At 36.6% G+C, this 26,444-nt stretch overlaps 1 protein-coding gene and 1 pseudogene across 3 annotated transcripts in view; one reads left to right on the plus strand and one right to left on the minus strand.

The window, feature by feature from the left end:
* The window catches only part of ECT2 (epithelial cell transforming 2), a 70,486-nt gene extending 65,912 nt beyond the window's left edge, over positions 1–4,574 (minus strand). For 2 of the 3 annotated variants that reach the window (XM_037826717.1, XM_037826709.1), the window contains exons 1-3: positions 4,495–4,574; positions 1,828–1,979; positions 1,111–1,190 (exon numbers count right to left, since the gene is read on the minus strand). In XM_037826717.1, the coding sequence (XP_037682645.1) occupies positions 1,111–1,190; positions 1,828–1,957 (210 nt within the window). In that variant the 5' untranslated portion in view covers positions 1,958–1,979; positions 4,495–4,574. Of the gene's footprint in view, positions 1–918; positions 1,009–1,110; positions 1,191–1,827; positions 1,980–4,494 lie in introns of all 3 variants that reach the window. The other variant, XM_037826701.1, reaches the window with a different exon arrangement.
* Positions 4,575–25,794: 21,220 nt separating this feature from the next.
* Positions 25,795–26,114, plus strand: LOC119527077 (annotated as a pseudogene).
* Positions 26,115–26,444: the final 330 nt, after the last annotated feature.

The raw sequence follows: 26,444 nt of genomic DNA on the forward strand, positions 1-26,444 counted from the left end.
ATTAATCTTTTGTAGAAAAAAAATCAATATTTAAAAATTTTTCATTTTTGTATTTGTATAAAATGTTTTAAATTATGCAGTTATCATTACATTTATATTGAAGTCATATTTCTTTATTTGTATTTTTATATATACATCTCCATTCACATTAAGATCAATATTATAAAGGCATAAGCTTCTGATTTGACTTAGTAGTCAATATGCATCAGAAAGATATCCACGATTTCTTTCTATTTTGACCAACAAAAAGAGACCATGCACATAATTTTTCCTGCACAATTTAACTGTCTTCAGAAAAATAAGAAAAAAAAAAATACTACAGAACTTAATATGTACAAAAAGGATGTAGATCAACTTAATCATTTTAGTCTATATGAGAGAAATAAGAGGGAAATATGTAATATGTAGGCAGTTGCAGTATGGCAAATGGGAAAAAGGTAATTAACTGTTAACACTTCATAATATACATCTATGAAAAAGAATGAAGATACATAAGTATTTATATGATTCTTGTGTAAAAAGAACAGACCCATTTCAAAAAGAATTCTGAATTGGTCAGTAAATTATCTAGGTTTTATTTGCAAGGCTGATATAGAGGATTAGATATATCTCAAATGCTGAGGCAAACTTCCTAATGATTGCAATTCTTTTGATTTAGAATTTTAGAAATACAGCAAGAATATGAAGTAGACAAACTTAATGAGAAAAAAATAAGTATTTACAACATATGCTATAGTTTGAGGTTTCAGAAACAATCAAGTTTTAAAAATTAATTATTAAATAGTTTCTATTCATCTAGCTTCAGAGTGCACAAAATACACTTTGTGTCTAATTTAGGGCCATTCACCAAAAAGTGGAATACAATAATACAATCAAGGAAAGTGTAGCATGCCACATGCAATGAGATGCTTGACCTACCATATTAATAACACTTTTTATTAATTTTTCATCCGATTTTCCAGGACAACTTTCTATCTTTATAACAGGAACTTCCATTATTTTAATAGTCTGTGAAAAAGAGACTTAAGTATAAGATTAAGAAAACTATGAAACTACACACTGATGGAAGAAAAACAGCTTTTTTATAAAGTAAAAACTAAAACTCCATACCTTCATGGCTTTTATAAGTTCTTCATGTTTTCCAGCTTCCTGAACCAAGATCATCCTCGTTTCAATCTGAGGCATTTCTTCTGTTAAAATTTAAAATGTTTAAATAAGTTTATCAGGCACTAACATCAAAAACAGTTTCTAAGGAATCCTTCCTTTGGATATATCTAGCATGTCTTCCACATCTGAGGAGATCACAACATTCTCTAATTCTGCAAAGATGACCATTCCCAATTTATTAGAAAACTACTTAGCCATATATCACTTTAGAGAAAAAGGAAATATATTATTGCAGGGTATATGAACATCAGCATTCTTCCCAACCAAAGAAAGCACTTGCTAGCCTGCACACTCATCCTCTTCAAGAGTGCATGCAACTTGAGGGAAGACCCACTTAATAAAGTGGTAAGGGAAGAAGTGACTTTTCACCTAACCAGTCATAAGTGAATGAAGTCCAGCTAACAGTGTTACAGACTGATTGCCTTCACATACAGAAAAAGCAAAACCCAACAATAAAATGCTTCCTCCTTTAAGGCTGAGAAGCATTAATTCAAATAATAATCAGAAAATCTACATGGAATAAAGTGATTCTGTCAACAAATATTTATTTAATACCTGTACTCTAGCTTAACAGTATCAAATCATAGAGAAGTCCCTAGTCAATTTAAAGTTTAAGATTAAAACAGCAATTCAAGATTCTAAAATGGTGAACAGGTTTACCTTCAACACATGAAGTAGATCCAGTAAATAAGTTTTCCTTGGAAGTTTCAGTAACTTTAGAATCAAAAATGGAAGAGTCTGCCAAGCTAGTCCTCCCAGTGGTGGATGTTAATACACTATTGTCAGCCATTGTTTGTACTTTTCCACGTTGGCTAAAAGAATAAAATTTGAATAAAAATACATGAGAACATGATCAGTGTATGAAAACAAGCATTAGAGGCTCTACTCTTATACCTAGAATTTATAAAAATTAGTCATTTCTGTAAATACTGAATCAAAGAAAGTCACTCAACCTGAGTCTGTTTCCTCTTCTATAAAGATGATAACACCCAAATCATAGAAATAACAATGAATGTAAAACACTCAGAACATTACCTGACATATACAAAAGTAGTCATAAGTATTTTTCTACCTCTTTTCTACACCTTTATCCTCAACCAACTTATTTCTCTTCCTATATTCATTTAAGGCACCACCACTGCCAGCCCAATAATCCAGCCAAAAACTTGGGCTCCATCTTACTCTTTCTCTACCTCATCCCTCGCCTCAAAATTCCTATCAACTTCATCTCAAATATCTCTGGGACCTGGCACCTCTTCTCTATACCCAATACCACAAAGGCCACTTGGTCTAATACAACAGCTCCGACAACTTTCTGTATCATTAGTTTCTTCAGAGATCACTCTCCACACGATTTTCAAAAGCATGCTCCTAAAACCAAATGTGACCATATCACTTCCGTCATTAAGAACTTCCATGAGCACCCCTCTCCCTACATAACCAAGTCCAAATTCACCATCAGATTTACAATTTGGCTCTAACTTACCTATTCAACCTCATCTCCTGCAACCTCTTCCAGTCTATGTACACTCTTTACTCTAGCCACAATGAACTTCTCAACATATTTCAAACACAATCACAGTTTATTTCATCTTCTTGCATTTAACAGTGTTCAATTTTCCACCCAGAATGCTTTCCAAACCCCAATCCACCACTCTTGACTTGAAGTCAAGCAGACTCCACTCAGCTTCCTATCCCAGCTATAAACTTAGTAGGTTAAGTCTTAGTTTCCACTCGGTAAAACAGAGCTAACAGTACAACTCAAATCCAGTAGTGATGAAAACTGAATTAAATGATGTCTTAAAATAAATGGCAAATAAATATTAATTCTCATATACTATTCACAATGTGGACAGTTCTTATTGTCTAACCATACATTCACATCAATCATTATTCTAAGGCTTTCCAAAAGAGCGTGCCAAAAATTGTCAATGAGTATTTAGAATTAGCAATAGATTCTATAAAGCACTTTGTTTTTTTAAGTCTCTCAGACTTCCAGGAAATAAGACTTTCATTCAAAGTCCCTTCAAAGAATGTTAAAAAAAAAAAAAAAGAGAGAGAGAGATGAACTAACCTATTTTAAGGATCAAAGGAGAAGGGAGGTTTTAATGGAAAACACCATTTGAGTTTACATTTTTGTTATATGCCTTCCCTTTCTTAAAATCGTCCCTGGTGGTACTGTATGAAATCAACTTACTGCCAAAACAGTTTCAAAATTTAAAGAAAAATTTACGTAAATCGGTGATGTAACATCCAACAGTCTGACCACAAATGAAATACAGTAATCACTTCTTTTCACATTCCTTTATTCCAGAAGCTTTTACAAAACATAATAGGATTAGTGTTCATAAACCTAAACAGCTTCTCACCCAAGAACACCTCAAGGAGTGTATATACTAACTGCAACACTTGCCCCCTTTCATTCCAGAGATAAAATCTGTCATTTAAACAAACATTCACTTTAGGTTTCCTTTCACTTAGTATTTTATAGACAATCATCTTCCAAGGTGGAAGACCTAAATGCAATACTGGATATGTTGGTGTTATTAAAGCAGTAATGATGTGACTAACAACTACATTTATTTAACACTTACTATGTGGCAGACACTGTTCTAAGCCAATTATTTGTATTTATTTAATCTTTGCAGTAATCCTAAAAGGCAGGAAATTATCATCTCCATTTCACAGATGAAGAAACCTAGGAACAGAGAGGTAAGGCAACGACCTCTAGAACACAGTGTTATTAGGTGGTAGAGCTGGGATTCAAATCCCGCCTGATTGCAGAGGCTGGGCTTTTAACCACGAAGGTATAAACACTGGAAACCAGGGACTGGAGTGGGGGGTGGGGGGCAGGGTGAGGAGAGGTGGAGAAGCGGAGAGACTGGGCTCGATTTTACAAGTAAAAACTAAAAACCAAACTTCCCGCAAAGGAAGATGTCAGGAAGAATCTTAGAGTGAAACCACTGAGCCCTCTAAGATAAGCCGAAAAGCTGTGGCTGCCGGTCCAGAGCCTCAGAAGACAGTGCAGTTTGCTAAGACCTCCTTTTCCCAACTCTATCCTTTCACCCACAGACACTCTCCCAGTACAGGAATCCAACCAGGAGAGCGGTGAAGATGCCAGGCAAACATGTGAACTTATAGTTCCCACGCCGCGTCAGGGACCCGCTGTTGGGGGGAAGCGTGTCCCTAAGCCGAGGAACCGTGGGCTGGGCTGCTCCGGAATTCGCGGTCACCGGGGCGGGGCTGTCGGACACAGGTAAAGAGGCCCACCGCTCCGAGGCCGCTCGCCCACCCCCACTTCCCCCACCACACACACAGAGTCCTCACCACTCTCGAAAATAGCCCTAGGAGCTCCACCACTTCAAGCACGGATTCCTCTCCCCTCTACCGCCATTTTTCGCCGGTCGCCGCCACAGCTAATTCAAAAACCGAGGCGCTCTAAGAGCCATGCCGATTGGCGCGTGATGTCAACTTCCTTCCCATAGGCTGGAGCTTCCAGATGATCGGTGATTGGTCGCTGCTCTCCACCCTCGAGTGCCAATTGATTGGTTGTGCGTGTGTTTCAAATAAGCTCAACGGCTCCGGCGTCGGAACGGCAGAAGTTTGTTGAGAAGTCCCCGGATGAGGCTGGGAGGTGGAGGTGGTGGCTCTGGGGCTTTTCTGGGCGTAGCAGGTGTATCTGTGACTATCTCATACCCAGTAAACATTCCATTTCCTGAGGAAAGCTTGGGTGGAGTCTCTCCCCTAACTTTTTTATTAAGGGCCACCAAATCCTTTAAAGTTAAATCAGTTCCTCCACTGGTTGTTGTGAGTTGTAAAATATTCCTGCTTGGGTGCTTTCTACTTTAGGAAGTTACTTAAAGTTGCATAAAGGGGTTTTTTACTTTGGGGATTGTGTTGGCGGGAGAAGGGCACGGGAACTCAGAGCTCCCCAGGATAGGCTTCAAATCAGATGCTTATTTAATATCTGATGTATGTATGCAAAGCACTGTGCTAGATTCTCTGGCCTAGGGAATTTACAAGTGCCTAGAATAAATTCTTAGTGTTCTCAGGTTTTTATTATAAGTTTGCATTTGAACAAATGTAAAAAATGTCACGAGATTATAAAATCTGTTGCCAAAATGAATCCCTTCCTCACTTTCTCCCGTCTCCCCACTGTGATAACCTTTGTTACGTTCCTTTAAAGTCCAGTCAAGAATTTATAAAGCTTTCTTGTAATTAGTATTGTTATCTTGAAAACAGTCTTGTTTTCATCATTTACTAAATATAATATTTTATAACAATCTCTTAAGAACTATACCCCTCCTAAGGTGGGTTTTGCATAGTTCACACCTCTTTGCTGATTTAAATAAAGGAAAAGGGAGGAATCCGTTGCCAGAATCTTAAATCCCAATGAGGGGTTTGGGGGATGGAGAGGAACGGGACTTGCGCTGCAGAACGGAACGTTTGCGAACATCTAAAACTGGTTGTGGGGATTTAGAATTTTTCCTAATTTGTCAGAGTGCTTTAGAATGCTGAAAAGCTTGTAATACAATCTACAAAATGAGTAAAGTTATCTAGTAATTATTGGTTTCCCTGCTATTGAACAGTATTTTCGAGTCTGCCCTTGTAAGGCTGTGATAACTGTTAGGGCAGAAAAGGAGAGAAATAATAATTGAAATTTCTTCTTGGAATGTGCTTGCATACTTAAGTTTGGGTGTGCCCTGCATTCCAAAAATTCCCATCGCTGCCAATATAATAAGCTGCTGTGAAAAGCTACCCTACTTCCCTTATGCACTGCTCCCTGTGAAATAAGCTTCCCATCCAAATCTAATGATTGACTGTGTATTGTATCACTGCACAGATTGTATGCTAGTTGACAAAAGCTGTAGCTTCTGGCTGATTATTAGATTCCTTTTAAAGGATATGTGGCAGTATGACCAGCAAATAAAAGCGCAAAACAATCTTCTTCACTCTCTGGTGTCTTCTTTTGTTCAGTTTGGACCTTCCACTCTTTCTTTCATGTCTATTATGATTCGGCTACACTGAAAGATTTATTGTTCCCTTTATATGTCCTGAGATTTATGAGAGTCAAACTGCAAATAAATAAGCTAATATCTGGGATTTATTTTTTTTTAACTGTCCAAGGCTAACCTGCCATCCAGTTCCATTGCCTATGCCTTTATATAGTACTAAATAGTTATAATGCTGCTCCAAAGCATTATAGCATTTGAAACAACTTCTGAATCAGTAAGACTAAGTTATTTTCATCATTTTAAAACCTTGAAGTGGGTGTTGTTTTTTAGTAGTAACAGTCTGGCAAGCAGAATTTCAGTCGAAATGGAAGAATGAGAAAAGAGACCAGACAGAACGACTTTGAATTGGAAAAGCCTGAACTGAGATAGAAAAAGTAGGTGGGACAGATAAGGAATAGGAAAAATTAATAGAACTTTGTAACTGGTTAAATATAGAGAATGAGGAAGGAATAAAAACTATATATGTAATAATGTAAAATTAAATCCATCTGGATGACTAGAAAAATGGCTGTTGCATTAAAGAAATAGATCAATTCCCTAAATTCACAAGACTACTGTCTTTGTCTTCCTTCCTTCCTCAATGCCTGCTTTCATTCTAGATATCTTCAGTATCCTTATGATGAGTCAGCCAAGTAGACCAACAGTTCCTTGAATTCCTCCAATCCCAAACCCTCAACTCAACAACCCATTCTGATGGACATACCTAAATGCTTTACACTCAGAATTGCTTTAGTTCTGAAATGTTTAGTTCAAAAATTCCATTCTAATCAGAAGATTCTCCTCCTACTTCTTCCTCCCTTTCTTCAACTAATCAAGATGTTTAGCCTAGCCCTCGATTCCTCCTAATGATAGCATCCCATGATGCTGAGTAAATGACCCATGATCATTTACTTCCTCCACTCAAGAACCTCCACTTTCAATACGTAGTTTTCTTCCTATCTCTGACCTTTTCTTTTCAACTTCTTTTATTTAAATGTTATTGTTCCCCAAAGTATTGCCCTCCCTGCTTTTACTCTACTCAGGCTATACTTTTTCCCTAATAAGCTCATTCATCCCCAGGGATTTAAGCTATATGCTAATGACTTCCAAATCTCTATTTCTTGCCAGACCATATGAAGCCCATTCTATAAAACCAGCTGCTTATTGAATGACTATTCCTTGACCACATATCAAACTTTGTTTCCTAAACTGTGAATTTCTCATCTTCTTCCAATTTGTCATCCCTTGTCTCCTCTCTCCTATACTTGTCCCTTGATTGCTAGAACCCTATTCACCCAAGCTCCCTAGTTGGAACTCTCAAAGTCATCCTTGATTCATCTTGTTCCCTTTCTCCTCCATGTCTCCCTGCACTACCACCCCTCAACGCCAACATTTTTCAGTTTTGCCTAAACAATATTTCTAGAATCTGAATCTCTCCATTTCAGACCACTGCCTGAGTTCAACCCTTCATTATCTTTTATTGCAACTGGGAAAACAGCCTACTAAATGGTCTTTCTGCAACTAATCTCTATTTCTGCTTCCAGTTATTATTGACAGAATTATCTTTGTTTAGAAAAAAAAAAATTGGGACCATGTTTCCCTGCTTAAAAACAACAACAAAAATACATGGCCTCCTCACTGCTCCAGTTAAGCCCAAATTCCTTTTACAACATGGCTCTAAACTTATTTCCTACCACCCCTCCCTAACACATATGCACCCTGTATCCAGCCATGTAGAAATTCTCATCAGTATCCAAACATGCCAAATCTCTACATTTGCACATCATTTCCAACCTACTCTGCTTCCCCATTTCTGCATGAAAATTCCTAGTCATCCTTCAAGACCCCACTCAAACGTCCCCTCAAGGAAGCCTTCATTGACTATACTATGAGAGCTAAGTGTTTGTTGTGTATGAACACAATATTCTTCATAGCTCCATATGGCTCTTGTCACAATGTACTATTATTCTTGATTAACATGGCCATCTCTCCCTTTAAACTGTGAGTTGTTCAAGGACAGGAACAGGACCTTCTCATCTTTGTAACCTAGCACTTAGCACATGTTTACTCAATAAATATTTATGGAAAGAGGGAAGGAGGGACGATAGCAGATTTTTCAGTATTTTGATTTATAGCTATATTTTATTTGCTATCAGAGGCTATGTACCTAGGTCTAAATCTTTTTTAAATTATTTAATTGATGAATTAATAGGTAAGAAAACTCCTTCTCTACTTCTTACTGTTGCTTTGTCAATTGTTCAGAGATTTGAATCCAAAAGTCACACAGTGTGTGCTTACAATCATGTTTATCAAGTCAACATGAGTTGTTTGCAGAGAGCCATATTCTGTCCAAGAGTTTGATGTTTTCTAAGTAATCAATAAGTTCATATTGACTTAGTTTCCTGGGATGTCCCATATTTCTACTTAATAGCTCAGTTACTGAAACCGACTGTTTTTATGTGTACATTATAATAAATTGGAGGAAGTTATCTGCATATTAAATATTAAAATGTACTTTCTAACCCTACATTTCTTAATAAATGTAATAAATGTTTTCCCATGCTGTGGGGGTAAAATCCAAGAAATTTAGCTTAAAATAATACAAGTTAGTGGTTTCTTCCTAAAAATCCATAGCATAGTTGCTGAAACCCTAGATTCCTTCCAAATTAGGATCCCAGGATGACCTGGCAGCAGCTACCGACACTGTCTGCTTCTCCCTGGGCAGACATGGTCTGAAGAGTTCCCCCACTCACAGTCTCTTAGTCTGAACAGCTCCCAATTTCTTATCCCTCTCCCAGGGATCCTTTTCTTGCCATCAATCCAGATACCCCCGTTTATAGTGCAGCTACCAGACTGAGATGCTTTGTGCCCACACTGCTTCATTACCAAGTGGGCCTCTTCTTCATTGCTTTGCACAGGCTTCCACACGTTGGGGTCCCAGAGCACTGCTTTAGTTAGGTCTCCCCTTCTCTGGTTGAGAGAATCTGTGGCTATTGGAATATGAAACTAGATTGCCTGAGTTCTAATCCTGAACTTGCCATTTCCTAGCCATGTGGCCCAAAGCAAGTTATTTAACCTCTTGTGCCTTAATTTGTCCTCTATAAAATAGTATGATAGTACCTACCTCATAGTTATTGTAAGGAGTAAGAGTTAATATGTAATTAAAACATATCCTGGCATAGCAAACATTCAATGGATGTTATCTATTAATTTTGCTATTACAACTGCTTCTACTACTACATTGGTGCTGTAATCATGTGATGGGACTGATGATTCTCTACACTGTCTTCCCATCACTGACTCAGGAGAAATGGCACCTATGCTTCATTTCCCTTTGCCCCACCCTACCTTGCCATAAACACCACCACCACCACCACCACCACCACCACCACCAGGGCTGATGCAGCAAAGAACTCCATTGCATTTTTTTTTTCCCACCAGAGGGAGCCTAGTTTCTTCTACACCAAATTTAACCTTCCCCCTCTTCTCTTTTAAAGAAAATTCTGCTAGGGCAAAACTGTCTCTTGCCAGTGCCTTTGGCCCGGCTTCTGCACCCTTCTAAGGCAGGTCCTAGCCAAGATTCTTCATGTTTGATGTTAGTCTCTTCCTTTAGATTCCTTCACTAGAAATATTACAGTTATGGAATTTCTATGTTATGGAGACAAACGTTGTCTAAAGGTTGTCTGTTTGTGTGCGTGTGAATAACTTTAAACACAATGAGGTATTAAGTTCCTTGAAAGAATGAATGAAAGAATATCTACAACTCCTAAGACCCTAAATGAACATATTTCAGACTCAAAATACTGAAAGAAATGAACCAAATTTAAGTACTTAATATATTAAAGTGACATATTTTGCCCAATAAATATTTTTTTTGAGATGGAGAAAATAATGTATGGAAGAGAGAATTACTGATGTTCTTTTGGGGTATCAACTTCCCTATCTCCGTCCCAGAACTGGGTGATACTCTGGACCATCTTTCCTGCCTCACACCTCACTCTTGTTGCTCTTCCAGTTTATTCCTTCCTCTGTATTCATATTTCCTTTCCTTCCTTCCATTCCCCTTGTTCTCCATCTCTATCTTCCTTTTTCCATCTATACTACTTCAAGGCAACAGAGAATGGGGAGTTAGAAAAGTTAGTTTTTGATTATGCAATTTCTTTCACCACCCCATACCCTCTCTCATTCACTAATCTACCCAATGTCAGTGCAATCACTGCTCAAATCAGAGTGAACAGAATGTCTCACAACTTCACAGTTTGTTCTAATCTATTGATAAGAACGGTTATATTAGAAAAACTATTAAATCTCTTGCCAAGATGATCTGGTTTTTTTGATGGGCTTTGTTTTTATTGCCTAAAGTTATAAAAAAATTATATAGTAATTTCAAGATTTCATTTTAAAATGTGATATTTTATTGTTCCAATTTGCTAATGCTGCCATTATGCAAAATACCAGAATGGATTGGCTTTTATAAAGGGGGTTTATTTGGTTACAAAATTATAGTTCTAAGGCCATAAAAGTGTCCAAACTAAGGCATCAAAGGATGATACCTTCACTGAAGGATGCAGATGGCGTCCAGAAAACCTCTGTTAGCTAGGAAGGCATGTGGCTGGCATCTGTTGATCCCAGGTTGTGTTCCAGTTCCTCTCAGCTCCTGTGCGTTCTTTGTTCTTTCTCCCAGGATGTTTCTCTCTAAGCATCCAAGGGTTCTCTCTTAGCATATCCCGGGGCAAACTCTGGGTTTCACCTCATAGCTAAACGTCCTTCGGTCTGCATCTCCAAGTATCTCTAAGCATCAGTGTCAGCAAGCATCTGGACATGTGTGGCTCTTTTTAAAGGACTCCAGTAAACTAATCAAGACCCACCCTGAATGGGCAGGGCCAAATCTCCTTGGAAACATTTAATCAAGAGGACACTCCCCAATTAAAAAGATTAATCAATCTGCCACCACAAGATTGCATTAAAGAATATGGCTTTTTCTGGGGGACATAATATATCCAAACTGGTACATATATCATCCAGCAATAACACTATTTTACAGTAAATTTAAATCTTTCATAACAGGAGTAAATGTTTTACTGTAACTAAATATTAACCTTGTTATGTAACATGAGTCTCATAGACTTGTTTTTCTCCTTCTATCACCATCCTTACTCCCTCAAATAATTCATGAAGTGCATAGCTGTATAAATTGCAAAACTAGATACAGTTACAAAGAGTCATTCCCTCTTAGAACTTATCATTTAAGATTGTAATTTGAAAAGTTTTAGTGAATAGCCATGGAATTTCTGTCCTTTTCTAGAATTATCAACATTTACCAATTAAACTGTGATACTTCAAAGTTGCTTATAATACAGTATCTCTAACCTGTCACCTTAGAAATATAATCATTCTGAGCCAGAAGAAGCTATTTTGCACCCTCTAATAGTCAGTAATTAGGATATGAATCTTTGCTTCATTCACATGAATCGTTAAGCTATAAATCACTTGACAAAAATTTGCAAAACTGTACAAATTTAGCACTTAAAGTTTTACTTGGACAAATAGAATTAGCTTTCCTTGATGGAACACGAGGTTTCCAGATATGATGAGCCTATTATTTTAAATTATATCATTTGATTAGTAAAATTTTAGATCTGGAAAAAAATCTCAGATCATTAGTCTCATTCTTTATTTTACAGATGAATTACCAAGGCTAGCAACATAGAGGTTGCACTCCTTTACCAAGGTCAGGTAATTAGTTAGTGGCAAAACCAAGATCAAAACTTTTATTTCTATTAATCCATTCTGTCTTATTATTAAGGATATTAATTTTTGCATTATAATTTACATTATATGTAGAAATTAATATTTTACATTATACTTAGAAAAGTACAAGTATCTTTATTCATAATGCATATATGTTTTTACCTTTAAAAAATTAAGACTTTTAATTCCATAAGAGCCTTGTTAATCTTATTTACTAATGTGTTTCTAATGCCTAGCAACACTTCCCACAGGTCAGGAATTGAATTTTTTGACTGAGCCAATAAATTCTATTGTTTACGCCAACCCATGGTATAGTGTTTGTTTTAGCAGCTAGGAAACTAAAACAATTTTTGGTACTGAGAGTACTTAGCATTGTTCTAAAATGATTTAAGGTTTTGAGTGGGGGGGGGGTGTAGCAATGAAATGAATGTATTTGGCATGTGGGAAGAATATGTCTTTTGGAAGCAGCAGAAAGTGGACTGTTGGGGATTGAATCATGTGCCCCGTAAAAGGCATGTTCAGGTCCCAATCCTGAACCCATTGCAAATAGGAGTGAACCCACTGCAAATAGGACTTTTGAAGATGTTATTAAATAGTGCTCACAGATTGGACCTTAATCCTGTATGGCTAAAGTCCTTATAAGCAAAGGAAACTGGACGTGGGAAGAGAGAAGCCACAGGGAGTACCCAGAAGCTGGAAATCAATGGAACCCAGAAGAGAAAGGAGAAGATGCCACCATGTGCATCTTGCCAAGTGACAGAAAAACCAAGGACCAGACACAGAATGCCACAGCCTTCAGGAAGAAACCATAGCCTTTCCTATGATGCTTGGATTTTGGACTTCCCCTAGCCTAAAAACCAAGAGCCAATAAATCCCCATTGTTTAAGCCAACCCACTGTATGGTCTTTGTTTTAACACCTGGGAAACTAAAACACCATGCTCAAAAATTGTTACAGGAACAGTGTTCTGACTTATATCCAAGAATCCATATTGCCTTCTAATTCATTCTTTATTCATTCAGAATGATATTTTGTAAATCCAAACTAATCATATCACCTCCTTCTTAAAATACTTCAATCCTTTTAGGCCCTAGGTGGTCTGGATTCTACCTGCTTCTCCAGCTTTACCTTTCACCATGTTCACTCTCTTACATGGGAGTTCTAACTTTACCTGTTATTTGAGTAACTTATGCAAGAACTGAATGATTTTTGTACCGTGGCCAGCCCAGCTATGAGTTAATGCTTATGGTACTAAGTTAGAACTTGCCAGCATTTATGAACCGAGGCAATTACCCATATCAAAAACTCAGTTTTTCTACAACCTATACTTTCATACATTATACATGACACCTTATATTGCACCTTCCACACCATCATCTGACTTGCAAACACCCAAGATATCCCAAAGGGATGCTGTCCATTAACTTTTTTTTAATTCAGTTATATTGAGATATATTCACATACCATACAATCAGCCAAAGTGTACAATCAGATGTTCACAGTACCATCATTGAATTGTTCATTCATCACCACAATTTTTGAACATTTTCATTATTCCAAAACAATAAAAATTGAAGTAATAAAGAACACCCAAAATATCCCATCCCCCCATCCCTCCCTATTATTCATTTAATTTTTGTCCCCATTTTTCTCCTCCTCTGTCCATACACTGTATGAAGGGAGTGTGAGCCACAAGGTTTTCACAATCACATGGGCACTGAAACTTTATTTTGTTTCTTTTCTCTTCCCCTTCTTGGTCAGGAAGAGACTCATTGATTTTAATTCAAATCTAGATCTCATTCTGTTATCCATCACAGTTTCCGAACCACCCTCATTTCCCTTCTGCTTGTGAACAGCTATTGAACTTATTGCAACTTCACCTCCCATCTTTCATATATATATATATATATAATTGAGATTGTTCACATACCATACAACTATCCAAAGATCCAAAGTGTACAATCAATTTCCCATGGTACCTTCATGTGGCTGTGTATCCATCATAACAATTAATTATTTTTAGAACATTTTAATTACTCCAGAAAAGAAATAAAGACAAAAAAAGGAAACTCAATCCTTCCATACCCCTACCTACCCACCACCCCTCTATTATTGATTCATAATTTTGGTATAGTACATTTGTTACTGTTAAAATACTAACTGTAGTATATAGTTTGCAATAGGTATATATTTTTTCCTATATGCTTCTCTATTATTAACTTCTAGTTATAGTGTCATGCATTTGTTCTAGTTCATGAGAGAGATTCTAACATTTGTATAGTTAATCACAGAATTGTCCACCACAAGATTCACTGTTTTATACATTCCCATCTTTTAACCTGCAACTTTCCTTCTGGTGACATATGTGACTCTGAGCTTACCCTTTCCACCACCTTCACACACCTTTTGGTACTATTCACCCTAGGTGAACATTCTGAGCATAATAAGCAACCACTACCCATTCTTTAGCCTCATTCTATATCCTAGTAACTTATATTTCATGTCTATGAGTTTACATATTATAATTAGTTCATATCAGTGAGACCCTGCAATATTTGCCTTTATGTGTCTGTCTTATTTCACTCAATATAGTGCCCTCAAGATTTCTTCATCAACCCATTTCTTTTAAGATAGTTTTGTTCACACACCATACATTCCATCCTAAGTAAACAATCATTGGTTCCCTGTATAGTCACAAATTTATGTATTCAGCACCATCGCCACTATCTATATAAGGACATCTCCATTTCTTCCACAAAGAAGGAGGAAGAGTCAAAGAAGGCAGAGAGATAAAAGAAAAAGAAAAGAGAAAGAAACAAAGAGGAAAAAAAACACATGACAGCTAGAAAGCAACAAAAGGAAAGACAGCATTAACCTAAAGTAGAATAAAGAGTTAGACACCATCACCAATGCCAGGAGTCCCATACCCTACCCCTATCCCCACCCCCCCATATGCATTTAGATTTGGTATATTACCTTTGTTATATTAAAGGAAGCATAACACAATGTTTCTGTTAACTATAGTCTCTAGTTTGCATTGATTGTATTTCTCCCCCAATCTCACCCTATTTTTAACACCTTGAAATGTTGACATTCATTTGTTCTAGCTCATGTAAAAACATATTTATACCTTTTATTACAATTGTCGAGCACCCTCGGTTTCCCTGAGTTACACAGTCCCAGTCGTTATCCTTCGTCTTTTGTTCTGGTGTCTCATGTGGTCCCAACCTTCCTATTTCAACCATATTCACAGTCATCTTTGTTCAGTGCACTTACACTGTTGTGCTACTGTCTCCCAAAATTGTTTTCCAAACCTCTCACTCCTGTCTTTTCTTTTCTGTCTGCAGGGCTTCCTTTAGTGTTTCCTGTAGAGCAGGTATCCTATTCACGAACTCTGTCGTTGTCTTTTGTCAGAGAATATTTTAAGCTCTCCCTCATATTTGAAGGAGAGTTTGGCTGGATATAGGATTCTTGGTTGGTGGTTTTTCTCTTTCAGTATCTTAAATATATCACACCACTTCCTTCTTGCCTCCATGGTTTCTACTGAGAAATCCACACATAGTCTTATCAAGCTTTCTTTGTATGTGATCGATCACTTTTCTCTTGCTGCTTTCAGGATTCTGTCTTTATCTTTGACATTTGATAATCTGATTATTAAGTTTTTTGGCGTAGGCCTTTTCAGATCTATTCTGTTTGGGGTACACTGCACTTCTTGGATCTGTAATTTTATGTCTTTCATAAGAGATGGGAAATTTTCATTGATTATTTCCTTTATTATTGCTTCTGCCTCTTTTCGCTTCTCTTCTCCTTCTGGGACACCAATGATACATTCATTCCTGTTTCTTTGTTTTGTCCTTAAGTTCCCGGAAATGTTGCTCATATTTTTCCATTCTTTTCTCTATCTGTTCTTTTTTCGGCTTTCAGGTTCCTTGTTCTCCAGTTCCTGAGTGTTTTCTTCTGCCTCTTGAGATCTGCTGTTGTATGTTTCCATTGTGTCCTTCATCTTTTGTGTTGTGTCTTTTATTTCCATAGATTCTTCTAGTTGGTTTTTTGAACTTTCAGTTTCTATCTTATGTGTGCCCAGTGCAAACTAGAGTCTATAGTTAGTGGTAACATTGCAAGATGTTTCCATTAATTGTAGCAAAGGCAAGATAGCAAAGCTAAATGTCTATAAGAGGGGGATATAAGGGAGTGATACGGGATTTTTGGTGGTGGTGTTATTGTCTGACATTTTCATTGTATTTTATTTTTATTTTTCTTCTATCTTTTGTATTTTTATTCCTCATTTTTTTTCCTGCTTTTCCTCTTTCTTTGGGGGAAGAAATGGGAATGTCCTCATATAGACTGTGATGGTGAATACGTAATTATGTGGTTATACTGGGAATCATTGATTGTTTGCTTAGGTTGGATTGTATGGTGTGTGAATAAAACTGTTTAAAAATAAACTGTTTAGAAATAAATAAAGTGCTGGAGAAAATGTGGAGAGAGGGATGTACCAATTCCCTGTTGGTAAAGAAGTAGAATGGCACTGCCCAGCTGGACAGCAGTGTGGTGGTTCCACAGGAAGCTAACTATGGGGTTGCCATATGGTCCTGCAATCCCATTATTGGATATATACTTGGAAGAACTGAGAGCAGCGACATGAGTGGACATTGCACACTGGTGTTTATGGAAGCCATATTCATGATTTGCAATGGATGGAGGTGGCCTAAGGGTACATTGACTATTAAATGGAATGGTGAATGTGGTGTATATATACAACTAGAATACTGAACGGTGGGAAGAAGAAATGAAGTTGTGAGGTATGCACTTAGGTAACCAGACCTTGAGGACAGTATGCTGAGTGAAATAAGCCAGAAACAAAAAGATAAACATTATAATGCCTTGCTAATATGGACTAACTATAATGTACAAACTCTCAGAATGGAATCTGAGAGCATAGGTTATCAGGGAAAGGCTTATGGTAAAGGTTCTTAAATTGTAAGCTCTTATAGCAGTCACATCTATTCATGAGTTGTAATAGTTGTCTCTAAATTCTGAGAGGCTAAGCTGTTTGTGAATAACGTTGTTGGGCTCTGGAACTTCAGTTATCTGTGTGACACCTGAGACTCAGAGCCAGAGTTCAGCAGCTATGAATGTAGCATTACCCCATACTGCAATGTTAAAGAAGCTGAAAAAGAGATCAGACTTCAAGTAGAAATATGAACAAAATGGACTTGATTACAACTAAAGTAAACCAGACTCAAGGGAAAATGACAATATTGACTGTGTTTTAAAACCTCAACTTCTGTGTGTGACCAAAGGAAGAGATGTTTATTTGGTGCAAAATCTGTACTTTCTGTAGCATGCTTTTTAAGTTAACTTGAATGGTCAGCTTAGTCAAACATCATAATTACATGGAACCTTGAATAGGGGGTGAGATCTGGTTGATTTGTACAGGTTAGAGGGAAATCCTGATACCTCCCAGAGTAATTTGAGTAGAGAATAAAGAGTATTTGTAAAGCCCCCTTGAAGTCCTGGGGAGAAGTGTGGAAACATTAAACTTCCTCATCTGGAGAATTTCTGATATTCTCGCAAGCACTGGAGTAATGAAAATGTTCAAAACATCGATTGTGGTGATGAATGCATTGAGTACTACCATTGTAGAAGGCCAAATCCTTAACCTTGGGTCTTGCCTTTATGAAGCTTGTTACTGAAAAAGAGAGGCTAAGCCTACTTATAATTGTGCCTAAGAGATACCCTCCCCCCCTTAAAGAACCTCTTTTGTTGCTCAGATGCAGTCTGACTGTCTCCAAGTCCATTCAGCAGGTAAACTCACTGCCCTCTCCCCTACGTGGGGCATGACTCCCAGGGGTGTAAATCTCCCTGGCAATACAGGTCATGACTCCTGGGGATGAGCCTGGACCCAGCATCATAGGACTGAGAAAGACTTCCTGACCAAAAGAGGGAAGAGAAAATAAACAAAATAAAGTTTCAGTGGCTGAGAGATCTCAAATGAAGTTGAGATGTCTTTCTGGAGGTTATTCTTATGCATTATATACACATCCATTTTTAGTTTTAATATATAGAATAGTTAGAAGGAAATACCTGAAACTGTTGAACTATAATCCAGTATCCTTGATTCTTAAAGATGATCATATAACTATATAGCTTATATGATGTGACTTTGTGATTGTGAAAACCTTGTGGCTCACACTCCCTTTATCCAGTATATGAGTAGAAAAAAGGGGGATAAAAAGTAAATGAATAATAGAGAGAAGAAGGGAGTATGAGATGTTTTAGGTGTTCTCTTTTACTTTTATTTTTATTTTTATTCTTATTTTTTGGAGTAATGAAAATGTTCAAACAATTGTGGTAATGAATGCACAATTATGTGATGATACTGTGAACAATTGGTTGTATACTTTGGATGATTGAATGTGACTATATCTCAATAAAATTGCATTTAAAAAGTAAATGAATAATGGGGGGAAAGAGTATGGGATGTTTTGGGCATTCTTTTTTACTTTTATTTTCTATTCTTATTTTTAGTTTTATTTTTTGCAGTAATGAAAATGTTCAAAACATTGATTGTGGTGATAAATGCACAACTATATGATGATACTGTGAACAATTGATTGTACCCTTTGGATTATTGTATGATGTGTGATTATATCTCAATAAAATTGCATTAAAAAAAGAAATAATAGAAACACATTGTGGGTTGTGGAAAATAGCTAAAAGATTAGATATGGTACTGCAAATGATGTGCAATTACATAATAAAACTAGGTCTAAATCCTATGCATAGAAAATAAACTGTAAGGATGTACACAAAAATGTTCTTAGTGGCTGTATCCAGACAGTAGCATTTGGGGAAATCACTTCTCCCCACATTTCCATTTTTTTGTCACTGTTCCACTTTTCTATCATAAGCATTTTAGTACACAATTGTCATTTTCCTAGCTGTTGAACATCTAACTCTTCCTTCCTAATAATAGCCTGATTTCCCTTTTGAGGTATCTCTCACTGAATATGGTTTTAGTCTCTCCATAGATCTGAATGAGGCCATATCCCGGCCTTCCTCCAGCGCCAGTGTGAATGAGGTTCAGTCAATCAGATGCTCTCTCATGGGACTTTGAATTTTTAGTATGTACCCTACGGATGTGGAAAGAATTAAAGATCATGCATTGCAAAAGCAAAAACTGTGTCAGATCCAATTCTGTGGGTCCACTAATCTTTGCTGGGGTTCACTCTGCCAAGGCCTGTGGAGTTCTCTGGATCCTGCCCATCTCCCAAAGCTGATCCTCATACTGATTCTGTGAGCTTGCAAAATAAATTAATTCTTTATTTCCCTTCAAGATAACTAGAATTGGTTTCTATTGCTTGCAAACAAAAATGCAAAAGCTGTTACTTTTACAAATCCAAATCTTGTTGGCATTACCTTCAAGATATATCCAGAATCTGACCCCCGCACCACCCTTTTCTAGAGCATCATCATCTCTTCCTTGAATTAGTGCATCTCTTCCTTGAATTAGTGCAATAGCAATTGATCTCTCCAATTTTACCCTTCAGTTTTTGCAGTCTATTCTCAATAAAGCAACAAGAGTATTCCTATTAAAACATAAGTTATATCATGTCACTCTGCTCAAAACCCTTTGATGCTTTCACATTTCTTCCAGAATAAGGCCAATGTTCTCACAAGAGCCTTCACAGCCCTACACAACTTCATTGGCATCATTACCCACTCTTCTCCTTTCACACCCTTAATTGCCTCCAGACATACTAGCTTTTTGCGGTTCCTCCAACATGCCAGGTGTGCTCCTAGCTCAGGCTGTTCCCTCTGCCTCTAATGCTTTGCCCTCGTCCATGTATGGCTCACTCCCTCTTCTTCAAGTCTTTGCTCAAATACACCTTCTCAATCAGCCTACTGAGGCTACTCTCACAAAACTGCAGCATCTCCTCAAACACTCCCGATCTCCTTTGCTCTGCTCATTTTATTTTGTAGCCATAATCACCTTCAACCATATTATATATTTAATATGTTTATTATTTATTCTCTGTCTCCCCACACTAGAATGTGAACTCCACAAAAGGCAGGGAGTTTTGTCTATTTTGTTCCCTGATATATTTTCAGAGAACAGCACAGTAAATGCCACATAGTAGGTGCTCAGAATATTAAAAAAAAGAAGAAGGAGGAGGAGGAGGAGGAGAAGGAGGAGGAAGAGGGGGGAGGAGGGGGAGGAAGAGGAGGAGGAGAAGGAAGAAAGGAATGGGAAAAGAAAAGAAGGAAACGGTAAAGGATTTTAAAACTTTATAAATATTACCTACGATTTATAATGAAATTTAGTCTATAGTTTATCCATTGTTTCCAAGCTTTTTGAATACTTCTTTAAATAAAATATCTCACGGAACTCCAATGCATAAAACAGATAAATACCAAGATGGCTAGAAGTAGGGGAAAAGAAGTCTTAGTTTATCTCCATAGGCACCCTTTGGAAATTTAAGTTTTTCCAGAACACAAAATTTGAAAACCACCGGCCTAGCCCAATCCCCTCATTTGCAGAACGAGAAGATAAGGCTTACTTCTAATAGAGGTTCACTGCACCATCTGTAAAGTTGTCTTGCAAAAAAATATTTTTTTTAATTTGAATCAAATTAACCTCTCAATTAGTGATTTTTTAGGCAATATGGGAGACATAGAAAAATAAATAACACTAGATGGTTGCAATCAGTAAGATCTGGACTTATAGGAAATCTGACAAGACAACCTGCTTTCTTCAACAAATAAGTTGCGAGGGAACCAATTGATTAGATTTAAGAGACATATGAAACACAATGTATGGATATTTTTGGATCATGATTCAAACATTTTGAAAATAGGAATTCTTCTGATACAGCTGAGTAAACTATCAAATGACCAATTCTCTCACAAATAGCAACTATAAATTCTGGGGGAAATGGGAAAAAAACTACCTAAAGTCTCTGGACAGTGAAAAGAAAAAAAGCAGGCACATTCTGCAGGAGAGTTAAAAAAGAAAAAAAAAAGGATTGGCTTGGAGTAAGCTTCAAATTTTTATGGTTTTTAGAATAAGGTAATCTGAGTTGGTGTCATGCAGAGGCTAAGACTCCAAGAGAAAACTCACAGCCCTTCTTGCATGAAAACCCAGAGTGCAGAGTTTAGAGCAATCACAGCCACTGGAAGGTAAAGGGGGAGTCTGGGAGACAGATAGAGAGTGAGCACCAAATTCTGTGTATAAACTCATCACATCTCTAGCTAAATCTTGAACCATGCAAATACAAGGCAAGTTATAAGCAGCACAGGTAACAAAAAATTAAAAAAATAGAAAAGAGGTTTGAGCTGATGCCCAACAGTGTTTTTAGTTTGAGTTCAAACAAATTAATTGCCTGATAATTCAAAAATATCAACTCTTTTTTGACAAATGGCAACAGAACCCACAATCTTCGCAACATAGCATTACATGCCCAAGTTACAATCCAAAATTACATACCATATAAAAAATGGTATAACCTATTCACAAGAGAAAATACAATTAAAAGAATCTAATTCTGAGAAGACCCAATGCTGGGATCAGTATACAAGGACTTTAAAGCAGCTGTCACTATACTAAAAACCATTGAATTATACATTTTAAATGGGTAAATCCTATGCTGAATGAATGAGATGTCAATAAAACTGTTTAAAAATTGTCAAAATGTCAATTCTCCAGAAATTTATCTATAAAATCAATTCAACCTCTTTCAGTATCCCAATAGACTTTTTGTAGAAATTGACAAGATGATTCTAAAATTTGCATGAAAAACAAACAACCTAGAAAATCCAAAGCAATTTGAAATAGAAGAGTGAACTTTGAGGACTTCACTAACTGACTTCAAGACTTAACATAAAGCTACAATAATCAAAACTGTATAGTACTAGCATAAGCATTGACAAATGGATCAATGAAACAGAAAAGAATCCAGAAAAGGATCCTCACTTATACAGCCTCTGATTTTTGACAAAGGCACCAAAGCAATGTACTGGGGGAAAGGAGAATCTAGAACTATATATCCATATGGAAATTATAAAATACAACCCTTACTCCACACTGTACATAAAAATTAATTTGACATGGATTGTAGTCCCAAACATAAAAGCTAAAACTATAAAGCTTTTTGAAGAAACTGTAGGAAAATATCTCCATGACTTGGGTCTAGAAAAAAGTTTCTTAAACAAAGCACAAAAAATCAATAACCACAGAGGAAAAAACTGGCAACTTAGGCTTCACCATAATTTAAAACAAAGAAACCATTAAGAAAGTGAATAGGCAATCCACAGACTGTGCAAAAATATTCATAAAATGTAGAGTGGACAAAGGACTGGAATCTAATATATATCCTACAAATCAATAACAGAAAACCAAACAAGCCAATTTAAAAATGGGCAAAAGATTTGGACAATTCACAAACAAAAATATATTGATAGTCAAGAAGTACATAGAGTGTTCAATATCATTAATCATAAGGAATATTCACATTAACACCAAAATGATTTAACTTCAGATATACATCTACTAGATGGGAGTCTTAGGTTCTTGGTTGCTAAAACAAACACCATACAATGGGTTAGCTCATGGTTTTGAGGCTAGGAGAAGTCCAAAATCAAGGCATCAGCAAGGTTATGCTTTCTCCCTGTAGACTGTGGCATTGTGGAGCTGGCTGCCAACAATCCTTGGTCCTCAGCTTCTCCATCACATGGCAATGCACATGGTGGTGCCTTTTTTTCTTCTAAGTTCCGTTGACTTCCAGCTACTTCCCTTGACTTTCTCTATGTCTGAATTTCATTCTGCTTAGAAAGAACTCCAGTAATCTGGATTAAAGCCAAAACTGATTCATGTGACCACACCATATCTAAAAACAACATCTTCAGAAAGTCCTATTTACGATGAATTTATACCCACAGAAATGGATTAAGATTAAAAACATGATTGTCTGGGGTACATAATTCAGTCATCCCAATTGGTCATATCAAATGTTGGCAAGGATGTAGAACAATTAGAACTCTCATACAATGTTGGTGAATGTAAAATGCTGCAATCTCTTTTTAAAAAAAAGATCTGACAATTTCTTACAAAACTAAGCATATACTTACCATATGACCTTGATATTTACACAAGAGAAGTGCATACATATGTCCACAAAAAGGGGTGTTTAAGAACATTCATAGCAGCTTTATTAACAAGATCCCCAAGTAATGGTCAATTTTATGTTTCATCTTGGTGAGGTTATGGTGCCCAATTGTTTGGTCAAGCAAGCACTGGCCTGATTGTTACAGTGAGGCTTTTTAGTAGATGGCTAAATAGCCATCAGTTGACTGCATCTATGGCTAATTATATCTATAGTCAACAAAGGAGATTGCCTTCAGCAATGAGAGGAGTTTCATCCAGTCACTTGGCAGCATTAAAACAAGAACTGAGGGTTTCAGCAATCAGAAAGAAGAATTTCTATCTTTAATTCAGCTAGCCATCTCCTCCTGGGGAGATTCAACATCACATTTATCAAGTTTCCAACTTGCATCCTGCCCTACAGAATTTGTACATTCCAATACGCACAGTTGTATGAGCCAATTCCTGTAATAAATCTCTAAATGTTTATACACACATATATCCTGTCAGTTCTCTTTCTCTGGAGTATCCTGACTAATACAACCCCAAACTGGAAACAGCCCAGGAGCCCACGAATAAAAGAATATATAAATAAACTATGGTGTATTCACACAATGGAAAAGTACTCAGCAATAAAAATAAATGAATCACTGATTTCCACAACAACATGATTGAATCTCAAAAACATTATAATGAGTGGAAACATTACACTGACAGTTCTAGAGCAGCAAAAATTCAAAAAATTCAGAACAGTGGTTGCCTCTTGGGGACAGGGAAGAAATGGGAAGGACAATGATGATGTGGCAATATTCTATATCTTGATAGCATTTGGGGCTCTACAAGTGTATGCATTTGTGAAAAATCAGTGATTCTACACCTAAGATTTGTGCATTTTATTGTATGGAAAGTTTATCTCAAAAGAAAAAAATAAACAAATATTGAACTCTGTTAATGATACGCATGCTGAAGTATTTAGGGGAAAATTGTATAGATAGATGCCTGTAATTTATTTGGAAATGCATGAAAAAGAATTGATGGAGGGATAGAGGGATAAAAAGATGATAAAAGAGGTATAGTAAAACATTAATGGCATAATATATGTGGCCTGTAAACAAGTGTTCACTGTAAAATTCTTCCAACTTTGCTGTATGAAAAATATTTATATAATAAAATATTAGGGAAAGATTCAATAAAAATTAATTTAAAGATATGAGAATAACAAGGAAATGTGAATGCTGACTGGACATTTGTTAATAAGGGATTATTATTATATTTATTTTTTTACATGTGATAATGATATTGTGTTTATAGTCTTTAAAGTGATGTCTTTTAAAGATACGTTCTCGACATGAAAACTCAACTTTAGAAACCCTTGCCAGGTTCGTTTTAGCTTTTCTTTGTTAGTTTCCAAAATTTTTATTTTTTATTATCTCTGATTGATCATATGGTCATCCAGTTCTCTTCTTTTTTCCTAATGTTGTAAAAAATTGACTCTATATATGATACCATCACTAATTCCCAGAGCAGAAATAGAGTAAAGGAGTAACTTTTAGTGCATAAATTCACAGCTTGTGAGATATGAGCTCAGAGGCACTGGGACCAGAGAGAAGTTGTAAATACACAATGCCTGAGCCCCTGAAATTATTCCAGCAAGCACCAAGGACCAAGAAAACAATGCTTGAGATGCTAAGGCACAAAGTTACAGATAAATTCCATATTTTGGACAACAAAGTGAGACTGAATTCAAGGGAAACCTAAAATTCAAGCAATTGTCATGATTCCATAGGTGCAGTTCTTAACATTTACTCTGAATGAACATATGGGTACCCTATGAAATTGTGGATTTTTGTGAGGATTGTATGAAATAAGGCTGGTACTTAGAATGTACATCTAACATCAATAAATGTTAACTATTAGCACTATTATTTATTTGACAAATATTTTTTAGGAACTTTTGCTATATGCCAGGTACTGTACTGGGCACTGGATATAAAACTATGAAACAAATTGATATGGCCTCTTCCCTCCTAGAGCTCAGAGTCTAGTGAGCTCTATTTAGGTAGCCTCCATTCTACCACGCTGTTTTCCTTTTTGTATTTCTGTAGTACACACGGCCATATGACATCTTAAAGATCTGTAATAGAGAGGTAATTTTATGTTAACATATATTAAAAAGGAAAATGTTTCCCTAATGCATAATAACATGAAAGTTGTAATACTTGATATTGTCACAGATGTGGAAAAAAAAGAAGCCTAGCACTTTCTCTCTCTTTATTTTTACCTCCTTTTTCACACACAGTTGAACTTACTTTATAGAGGCCATTAAAGTATTAGGCTATTTTCTCCTTCATTAAACATAATTTCTTTTAATTTTTCATTAAGATTTTGTACACTTCTCTTTTTGAAGATTAAATGGGTCTGTTATGTATAACATAATGGATTTAAGATGTTTATCAGTATTTTCATATTACATTGCTTCATTTTTCCTAATTGAAGTTCTTTTTTTCATTGTTCTTTTATTTTCTTCTTTTCTTTTCTGTTCTTTTCTTTTCTTGCATGAATGTGACTGCCCAAGGAATCTGTATATATTAAATCACTGCTCTTGAGAACACCAATGTGAAATTTAAAAAAGAATGTATTATCACATAACCAAATGTTAACAGTAGATACATCTGGTTTTACTCCCGGAGCAATACCTGCACTTGAGGATTCCACCCGGGGAAGACAGCTGCCTGCCAGCATGGCTCAGGAATTTGTGAGTAGCAAAATCCACCCTGGGAAGGTGGTTGTGTTCATCAAGCCCACCTGCCTCTACTGCAGAAAGACCTAAGAGATCCTCTGTCAAATGCCCTTCAAGCAAGAACTTCTGGAATTTGTCAATATCACAGCCATGAGTAACACAAATGTGATTCAAGATTATTTCCAAGCACTCACAGGGGCAAGAATGTACCTCCAGTCTTTATCAGAAAAGATTATATAGGTAAATGCTCTGATATAATAAGTATGCAAATGGGTGGGGAACTGGAGACCTGGCCATGGCAAATTGAAGCTCTAAAATAATTACAGAGCAGAGTCCAATGATGATCCCCTTAGGAAATGGAAGGACTCTCCAATGAAGACAACACTTCTTGGTGGATGGATCTGGGGTCATTCTTACCTAGCTACAGCAACTGTTTATTATGAAATATAGTTATAATAATAATAATAATAATGATAAGGGGAGTGGTGAAGTATGGGCAGTGGGGAAAGTTTGTCTTCTTCTTTTGGATCAGTATTAAAAAGTAGACCAACTTTCTCCACACCATGGGGCCGAAAAGATTGATAGATTGTCTTGGGTTTCTTCTGGATTGGTCTTTTGGGTTTCAAAAGACCATGACAAGTTCTGGTTTA

This window comes from Choloepus didactylus, chromosome 1 (assembly GCF_015220235.1).
Source record: "Choloepus didactylus isolate mChoDid1 chromosome 1, mChoDid1.pri, whole genome shotgun sequence".
In the NCBI taxonomy this organism is placed as follows: domain Eukaryota; kingdom Metazoa; phylum Chordata; class Mammalia; order Pilosa; family Megalonychidae; genus Choloepus; species Choloepus didactylus.